Below are 9,857 nucleotides of genomic sequence, written 5' to 3'. Positions count from 1 at the left end.
CATTTGGAAATCATAACCTTACAAAGTGCGAGGGCTATGACATACAAACGCAAGTCATTTCCAGTTTTACAACCTTTCCCAATGTTTGTTTTTATATCAGGCATGAAGTCTACATGTAGCCTACATACAATACTGTCTTAGCCTCCCGAGGGCGGTGCTATGGAAACCAGATGAGGGCTGGATTCCCTTCGTATGAGCTCTCGTGAAAACAGGAATCCATCAATAATTTAGGCATCCCCCACACATACACTTTCACCCACCTCTCTCTCGCTTGCTCTCTCTCTCTCTCTCTCTAACACACACACACACACACACACACACACACACACACACACACACACACACACACACACACACACACACACACACCCCACTGTAACTATAACATCAAAGGGTAGAATGGTATAATATGGAGGCTACTCCATGCATATTCATTTAAACAATGTTGCAAATAATACATCATTAATCCACGTTTTTGACTATTTCGAGGGACTTGCGGTTCCACCACAATTCACTCTGAAGTTGGGTCATTGTGAAATATTAAAATGTGAGAGCCAGACACCTTTGATAGACACATGGGTATTCTGAAATAAACTGCCACCTACATAATGCTAATACAATATAAATGGATTGAGGCACTGACGCCATCTGGCGGGCACTTCGTATAATTCCTATCAGGTTTTTGCATTAGGCCAATGAGACATCCTCGAAGTACACTACGTTTTACATGCAGTACTGGCTGGGTGTGAAATCGTGACGATCAACTTTATTTAAAAAAAAAACATGATATTGACTGTTATTTGTCAAATATTTGAAGTATTTCTCATATGAATAGGCTACTATTGTCATGCCTGTATTATCCTATTCTATACATGTTTGTTTGACAATATTTTTGAACAACTGGAAATAAATGTGAATTTGAGATTTCTTAGTTAAACAGTAAATTGTAGAGTGCACACATTTAAAATCCTGAAATATTTTATTTAAAGGAATTACATTATCAAAATGTTGTTAATAAGGTCAATAGCCTTTCATGCAAAACAAGCAAGATAACATATTTAGACAACACAGACTGATTTTAAAACATATGAGTTGTGAAACATCATAGGAATAGAACAATAGAAAGTTATTGTTTTTGAAGAACATCCCAAAAAGTAAACATAGACATTTAAGGCTTTGATCTACTGGTCATGTACTGTGGCTTCCACCATGCATGCAAGAAGGACATGAGGAGTCAAGAGTCTCCCAAGGGATTTTGTCTGTATGGCTGAGAGTGGTGTTAGTCAAGCACTGGAATATTGACAAGCCTGAGATAGTGATGTAGCACGTGACTTTGAAGTTGAAGTTATACCAAGTAAAATCATCCAATGGCATAGTTTCCACCATCACCATGAAAGGCTATTAAGATTTACAAAACAGATTAGTTCAAAACAGATGAACCTAGAAAAAGCCTACAGAATCAAATCTGGTCAATAAACGACAGAAATACCTAATCTTACATTGAGTAAACTATACTTTACAAATGTAATCTGTACAACAATCTAAATAATAATTGGGTTGTTTACTGAAATTAATGTTGCAACTACTGTACATATCCCAACACTCTTCATGTGTATACTGGCTGTGATAAAATAGTGTGAATTTATTGCTGTAAAGGGGACAGTTCACTCATGTTGTTAAAATAGGCATGTTTCCTTACATTGAATGTCTATGGGACACAATAGATTGTGATGCATACTCTGAGTCTATATACTCTATAGCTAACACCTCACAAATCACATTACAGTAACTTGAAATCGATTCAATAAGCTACAGTCCCTTCTGAAGTTGAATTTCATAAAAATTGCTTTGAAACATGTAATCTAAAGTCAACTTTCCTTTTAATATGAGACCATCTAGGCATGTTGGAATGATTGACATTAAACAATTAATAATGTAGTGGAGTTTTCCGTCTGAAAGACTCATTGGCTAAATCAGTCCCATATAAGTGCTCTGTGCTAAAACAAAATTAAAAAGAGAAGGCCATTCAATGTGCTACGGAGTACAGACACAGATTATGACAGAAAAAGCAGGAATGATCCATTTGACTTCAGTAAGTAATGACTAACAGGGCTGAGAAAGGTGATTTTCCTGCTTACAATGAGTTTGAAAAGTGTCAAAATAAAGAGCAGATAGATAGATACAGATAGATACATGTGAGTAACACAGGCAAAATCACATTTGCCTCCCACACCAGAAGAAATCATATATACAGTTGCATATCTCACCATAAATCTAAACAAGAAAGAGGAATGCAACCCCAAAAACAGGGCTAATATTTTGTCTGGTATGACTTAATATGCCACTCAAAACATTTCAAATGGAGTGTAGATTGTATCCACTGGAAAGGGCTCTATCAGACCAAACATATACTACAGTTCAAAAGTTTGGGGTCACTTAGAAATGTCCTTGTTTTTGAAAGAAAAAACATTTTTTCGTCCATTAAAATAATATCAAATTGATCAGAAATACAGTGTAGACATTGTTAATGTTGCAAATGACAATTGTAGCTGGAAACAGCTGATTTTTAATGGAATATCTACATAGGCATACAGAGGCCCATTATCAGCAACCATCACTCCTGTGTTCCAATGGCTGATGTTTTGCGGGTACTATTTAATGAAGCTGCCCGTTGAGGACTTGTGAGGCATCTGTTTCTCAAACTAGACACTCTAAAGTACTTGTCTTCTTGCTCAGTTGTGCACCGGGGCCTCCCACTCCTCTTTATTTTCTGGTTAGGGCTAGTTTGTGCTGTTTTGTGAAGAGAGTAGTAGTACACAGCGATGTACGAGATCTTCAGTTTCTTGGCAATTTCTCACATGGAATAGCCTTCATCTCTCAGAACAAGAATAGACTGACAAGTTTCAGAAGAAAGTGCTTTGTTTCTGGCCATTTTGAGCTTGTAATCGAACCCACAAGTGCTGATGCTCCAGATTCTCAACTAGTCTAAAGAAGGCCAGGTTTATTGCTTCTTTAATCAGGACAACATTTTTCAGCTGTGTTAATATAATTGCAAAAAGGTTTTCTAATGATCAATTAGCCTTTTAAAATGATAAACTTGGATTAGCTAACACAACGTGTCATTGGAACACAGGCGTGATGGTTGCCGAGAATGGGCCTCTGTACACCTATGTAGATATTCCATTAAAAAAACTGCAGTTTCCAGCTACAGTAGTCTTTTACAACATTAACAATGTCTACACTGTATTTCTGATCAATTTGATGTTATATTAATGGAAAAAAAAACAAAAAAACAAACAAGGACATTTCTAAGTGACCCCAAACTTTTGAACGGTAGTGTATGTACAGTAGACGTATGGGTGTATTACCCTCTTGGACCATCAATCTAGCATTACCCAGCTGAGAGAAGCAGTTTTTAAAAGGGCCACTGCAGTCAAAATGCTGTTTTTTCTGTGTTTTATATCGAAATTGTACAACAGCTGATGAAAAAAATGTGATCAGTTATTTGCTGGTTGAACATACAATATACACAGTACCTCCTAATCATCAGGTTTGCATGGATGGGAGTTTCAGCTTTCCATGGTGACATCACCATGTAGTAAATTGGTTGATAGACCAGATACAAAGAAAGTTCCAAACATCTCTGCCAATAACAGCTAGGTTTGAGTTTTACCCTCCCCACTCAGACTACTTCCAGACAGTCCTAGCAAAATTCTTGCTTGAAAAAACAGTTTCGCTAAAAAGCAATTTTAGCCAATTTTTACAGTAAGGTACTTAATTGTTACCCATAAATAATTTGATATTGATATACAAACGGCTGCATTGGGCCTTTAATTTACAGTTTTTGCATTGACTCCCATGAAAATATCTCAAATACATGACAGTAACGCAAGGAAAACACATCACATTCAATGTAGCCCAGCTACAACAAAATTGAAGCAGATAACATGCCAACATTTGAAGGCAAATAAATTAGATTTTTATATGTTACATTCTATCAAACATGCATATTTCTTTAAAGGTCATTTATTAGATAGCTGCTGATAAAAGCCATGGGATATCTTTGGCAGTTTTTGCTGGACATTTGTTAGTAACATATTATGTATGACATTGTAGATAAGTTGAGCATTAGATTACATTTTTTTCAAGAAGCTGTATATTGTCTGGCACAATATCATGAATCCCAATAGCATTTAACTGAACACTTAACAAGTTGGCACATACTTTTGTAGGATTCCATAATATCCTATCACAATCAACACTGAATGACTGAATCAGTTGCAAGAAACATCATTGCACAGAAGATATGAAGCAAGCTGAACAATAGGAGCTTGCATTGCAACAGCATTGGACGTTGAGAAAAGGTGACAAGATGTGGCCATCGATCAAATTATTCCATCCCTGCCTCCAATGAAAGTCCTAATATAGGTGAAAAGGTTGAAATCTGCTAGCTGCTCATTAGAAAATGAACAAACAACAAAACAAAGAGAAACAGTTGATAGGATTGCCCCATTGCCAGAAGCCCTTTACTGTACGTATGTTTGCCTTCAGTGGAGGAGACTTCACAGCAACACCCTGGTGGGTGTCAGTTCATTGATTGGGGGCCTACAGGCACTCCGATAACACGTCATGCTTGTCGGTGGCAGTGCAGACCTCAGGTTTGGGTTCAATGATAAAACTCTGACTCAGCTGGATCTTGAGCTTCTCAACCTCGTAGTTGTGCAGGTATTCCTGGATGAGGTAACGTTCCCGTTTGATCCGAGCCTTCACCTCGGATGGCACATCCGGTATCAGCCAGGCCACAAAAAACTTCACCACAAACACCACGTGCTGATGGGAAAGGAATACATTTCTTTACAGAGCATATCATTATCACACACTCACCTTATGAAGTACAGATGATAACATGTTGAAAGACAGTGATAGCAAAGATTGGGCTCTGCTGCATACTGTATATAATGGAGAGCACCTGCTGGTTTAGAGTGGAGAGATGTGCTGTGTTCCATAGACATATTTTGGATGGCTTACCTCCATGATAATGATGAAGGCCAGTTTGGCTGCCAGGATGTGCCAGAATTGCATAGTGTGGGAGTACTGCCTCTGGTGGCCTGGAGGGTAGCGGTAGTCACGGTACCTGAGACAATATATAGGGCCAATGTCAAGACACAACAACTACATACAATCGTGCTAAACCCCAAGCATTGACCTGTCCTCTGTAAACATCTGGATTAATACAATCACAGCTTCATAGTCAAGACGTCAAGTGAAGTCAAGACAAAGGGTATTTAAATGTGCAAGTGAGTGGCCTGGCATTGCAGTCGCTTCCCACCTGCAGGTGGTGATGAAGGAGCTGTTGAACCAGGCAGGAATCGCCCCCTCCTCGGGCGTACTGAGGAGAGGGATCTGGGAGATGTCATACACTGACAGGCTGTTGTTGATGTAGCCACTCATGGTGGCTTCAGAGCCAGGGTGGTAGGCATACAGGTAGACCAGGCGGGGGATCATGTCTGAAGTAAAGGCCATGATGAATGCCTGGGGAGATGAGAGAGTATGAGAGGGGATCCAAGACACATTGAATTATTGAACTATTGTATTTTGATTATACAGTATATATGAATTGTAAAATGGGGTTGTTCAACAATAAAGACATAGATTTGAACACTTGATAACAACAACGTGGCTACAGCTTAATAACATTTAATCCTACTCACATTGGTGACAACGGACAAGATGGCCACCACATTGAGGATCTCCTGCCATGCTCCGATGTTGTGGGCCTTGGCCGCCACAGGCCGGCGGAACTGGGTGGTGAACTTCCAGGAGTCCACTCTGACCTCCAGGATGTTGTTACAGAGGGCCAGCAGGGGGGCCAGGGGGAAAGAGGCCACAAACAGAGTGATGAAGCCAAACTGGATTACTGCAGAGAGAGAGAGAGAGAATGTTGATGAACAGCCCTACACCGTCTCCTGTCTATGTGGGAAGAGAGTGAAGTGGGTTAAGGGCCTCCTTACCCATCTCCAGGTACTCATAGAACAGGCCCAGCTGGCTGAAGTTCTGCAGGTCGTGGTCCTGCTCCCAGCGGCTGTACTGGTCTTTCCGGGCCTTCCTGCTGCACCACCAGTTCCTCAGCAGCCTGACAGGATATAATATAGATCAAGAGAATACTGAACTCTGAGGAGGGCACGTGTACAAATTACATGCTGAATGTCGGACATCTTTAACAAGTTCAAGCTGGTTCACACCCCATGGTGGAGTAAATATGCAACTGAAAGGTCATCGAGGTACATTTCGCAGTCTATCAGAAGTAGGTCAGAGGTCAGTGAAACTCACGGCAGTAGGGCCTCCTGGATGTTCCCACACACCTGCTTCCCTGTCATGACAATCACCAGCTGGGTGGTCAGCTCAATCAGACAGCCTCCTGGGTCACACTGGGACAAATTGCAGTGGGTGTTTAACAGTTAGGTTTGAGATCAAAACATAAATACTGTAGTTTATTCTTCAAAAGGTGTGAGTTTCACATAGTAGAATATGTTCATATACTGTAGATGGTGTGTGACAAAGCTCACCTCCTCGTTCCTCAGCCTGCTGTATTTGCCAAACATGTACGTGTAGTTGCCTGGGTAACCCACAAACTTGCCCTTGAAGAAGGCCACGTAGAAACATGAAGAATAGTAGTTGACAAACTGGAAGAGGAACATCTTCATTGTCAACTTGTTTTCATACTCCAGATGTGTCTTGGGAATTTCTGTTGGAGCAAGTAGTTGGAGGTCAAAGCCATTCAAGGCACACCAGCTACCTAAACTAATGGGTGTAAAGTACTGCTGAGGTATGAGTGAATCTTTATAGGAGAAAAAATGTAAAAAAATAAATGAGTAGGAAATGTATAGTTAATGTGACCTGGGGTAAACATCACTTGATATGCCATCAGTGTTCCATTTCCTGCTACTCCTGAGAAAATCGTCATGATAGGGAGCTACTCCTCCTCACCCATATCTGTGATCCAGATGGCCACTCGCTCATAGAAGAAGTTAAGGATCATAATGATGACAAAGTTGATAAAGGAGGCGGTGACAGAGGTAGCGAGCTGCGGGGTGATGAGAGAGCCCACCAGATGGATCTTCTTAGTGGGGCTGTCCTTCATGATGCTGGCAAAGGCTGCATACACAGCCAGCCTGTAGACTATCACCCCAGTGATACAGGCCACAATCAGAAGCATCTGTGGAGAATACAAAATCCACATGCTACAGTGCACACATACAGCACACATACAGTATACTGCACACTGGCGAACAAATGCTTGCAGACACACAGAGTTGATGTAGCATGTTGGCTTACCCAGAACAGAACAGTAACCCCGGAGAGGCAAAAGCGACCACACTTTTTGGGGAGGGGTAGGTATGGCTCCATTTCCTGCACAATAACAAATAACGGAAAGCCCAGTCAGTAGTTTTTCATTGAATACTTTAGAATTTGCACAAGTAGTGTGTAATAACCAGCTGGCAGCCCGTACCTGGGTGATCCGGTTGAGTCTCTGGTCAGTGCACTTGGTCTCAAACTCCGGGCGGATCTGGAGCTGTTGCTGCTCCTCCTCGAAATCCACCAGGTCCCACTCATACTCCAACTGGGCCTGGCGCCGCTTCCAGAACTCCAGGAACAGAGTCACTGCAGAACCGACAGGGTCATTACACTCTAACAGTAACAGTCTGTCTCCCTCACAGGGGATGTACTGTAATTCTCCAACAGGTTAATACAGTAACAACAGAGTGGACAGACACTTACCCCAGATCCCCATAAACATGGCAAAGAACACGGTCCCCTCGTTATCAAACAGATGGGATTGCTGGAAGAGGGAACATGGGACAGGATGAGCTCCTAATCACCCAGAGGAAATGACATGCTGTGCTTTGGCCACAGCAAGATGACATACTGCACACTCAACATGGAAGATTTCACTGGTTTTGATTGACAGGCAGGTTTAAACAATAAGCTAAGTATGCAGAATATTTACATAGCCATTATTTTTTTTAAGTGTGAAGAGCCATCAATAATTAGATGTAATGGCCAATCATCAAGAGATTATGATTAACCATTTGAGGAAAGATTACATTGTGACTGAATGACAGAATAAAATGTGTATGTTCCCTTACCCAGGATGAGAGGCACGTGGAGTTGAGCTTCCAGTAACTACACTTCTTATCACACAGCGGACACATCACAATACTCCCTCCAATGCTGGGGTCACAGATCTCCTTACTGTGGGAGAGATAAATAGGAGGAATAGAAAGTGGGAAAGAACATGAATACATTTGATATGACGTGACTTCACATGTCTTGTATAGACTGACAGATGTGCGTGATTTAGTGTACTGTTGGATGTGCAACAACAAAGATGTTTTTTTTTACACAATTATTATTAATATACTGAATACACACCATTAGGTGTGTGTGTGTGTGTGTATGTGTATGAGAGCCCACTTGGGCATGATTCAAAGGCTGTGTTTAAACAGGCAGCCCAATAATTTGTATTTTGAACATTGAGATCAGATCTTATTTGTTGTTACTTTTTAAAAACTGTTGTACTTTTTAAACTCGGACAAAACAGAGAGGCTTGTTCTAGGTCCCAAGAAACAAAGAGTTATTCTGTTGAATCTGACAATTAATCTTGATGGTTGTACAGTCGTCTCAAACAAAACTGTGAAGGACCTCGGTGTTACTCTGGACCCTGATCTCTCTTTTGACGAACATATCAAGAATATTTTGAGGACAGCTTTTCATCTTCATAACATTGCAAAAATCAGAAACTTTCTATCCTAAAATGATGCAGAAAAATGTATCCATGCTTTTGTCACTTCTAGATTAGACTACTGCAATGCTCTACTTTCCGGCTACCCGGATAAAGCACTAAATAAACTTCACTTAGTGCTAAACACGGCTGCGAGAATCTTGACTAAAATCAAAAGATTTGATCATATTACTCCAGTGCTAGCCTCTCTACACTGGCTTCCTGTTAAGGCAAGGGCTGGTTTCAAGGTTTTACTGCCAACCTACAAAGCATTACTTGGGCTTGCTCCTACCTATCTTTCCGATTTGGTCCTGCCGAACATACGCTATTGTCACAAGATGCAGGCCTCCTTACTGTCCCTAGAATTTCTAAGCAAACAGCTGGAGGCAGGGCTTTCTCCTATAGAGCTCCATTTTTATGGAATGGTCTGCCTATCCATGTGAGAGACGCAGACTCGGTCTCGACCTTTAAGTCTTTATTGAAGACTCATCTCTTCAATAGGTCCTATGACTGAGTGTAGTCTGGCCCAGGAGTGTGAGGGTGAATGGAAAGGCACTGGAGCGACGAACCGCCCTTGTTGTCTCTGCCTGGCCGGTTCTCTCCACTGGGATTCTCTGCCTCTAACCCTATTACTGGGGCTGAGTCACTGGCTTACTGGTGCTCTTTCATGCTGTCTCTAGGAGGGGTGCGTCGAGTGGGTTGAGTCCCTGACGTGATCTTCCTGTCCGGGTTGACGCCCCCCTCGGGTTCGTGCCGTGGTGGAGATCTTTGTGGGCTATACTCGGCCTTGTCTCAGGGTAATAGGTTGGTGGTTGAAGATATCCCTCTAGTGGTGTGGGGGCTGTGCTTTGGCAAAGTGGGTGGGGTTATATCCTACCTGTTGGCCCTGTACCGCCTGTATCGTCGGAGAGGGCCACAGTGTCTCCCGACCCCTCCTGTCTTAGCCTCCAGTATTTATGCTGCGAAGGTTTATGTGTCGGGGGGCTAGGGTCAGTCTGTTATATCTGGAGTATTTCTTCTGTCTTATCCGGTGTCCTGTGTGAATTTAAGTATGCTCTCTCTAATTCTCTCTCTC

The 9,857-nt window shown here is 41.7% G+C and overlaps 1 protein-coding gene across 3 annotated transcripts in view; it reads right to left on the bottom strand.

The window, feature by feature from the left end:
- Window positions 1-960: 960 nt before the first annotated feature.
- LOC139411540 (anoctamin-5-like) overlaps window positions 961-9,857 on the bottom strand; it is a 25,733-nt gene continuing 16,836 nt past the window's right edge. For all 3 annotated transcript variants that reach the window (XM_071158012.1, XM_071158015.1, XM_071158013.1), the window contains 12 exons: window positions 8,148-8,253; window positions 7,780-7,840; window positions 7,511-7,662; window positions 7,336-7,410; window positions 6,988-7,216; window positions 6,567-6,745; window positions 6,331-6,428; window positions 6,012-6,133; window positions 5,712-5,917; window positions 5,330-5,532; window positions 5,029-5,134; window positions 961-4,830 (listed from right to left, as the gene is read on the bottom strand). In XM_071158012.1, the coding sequence (XP_071014113.1) occupies window positions 4,606-4,830; window positions 5,029-5,134; window positions 5,330-5,532; window positions 5,712-5,917; window positions 6,012-6,133; window positions 6,331-6,428; window positions 6,567-6,745; window positions 6,988-7,216; window positions 7,336-7,410; window positions 7,511-7,662; window positions 7,780-7,840; window positions 8,148-8,253 (1,762 nt within the window). In that variant the 3' untranslated portion in view covers window positions 961-4,605. The remainder of the gene's footprint in view (window positions 4,831-5,028; window positions 5,135-5,329; window positions 5,533-5,711; window positions 5,918-6,011; window positions 6,134-6,330; window positions 6,429-6,566; window positions 6,746-6,987; window positions 7,217-7,335; window positions 7,411-7,510; window positions 7,663-7,779; window positions 7,841-8,147; window positions 8,254-9,857) is intronic.

This window comes from Oncorhynchus clarkii, chromosome 6, assembly GCF_045791955.1.
Source record: "Oncorhynchus clarkii lewisi isolate Uvic-CL-2024 chromosome 6, UVic_Ocla_1.0, whole genome shotgun sequence".
NCBI lineage: Eukaryota > Metazoa > Chordata > Actinopteri > Salmoniformes > Salmonidae > Oncorhynchus > Oncorhynchus clarkii.
This window is presented reverse-complemented; position numbering and strand designations above follow the sequence as displayed.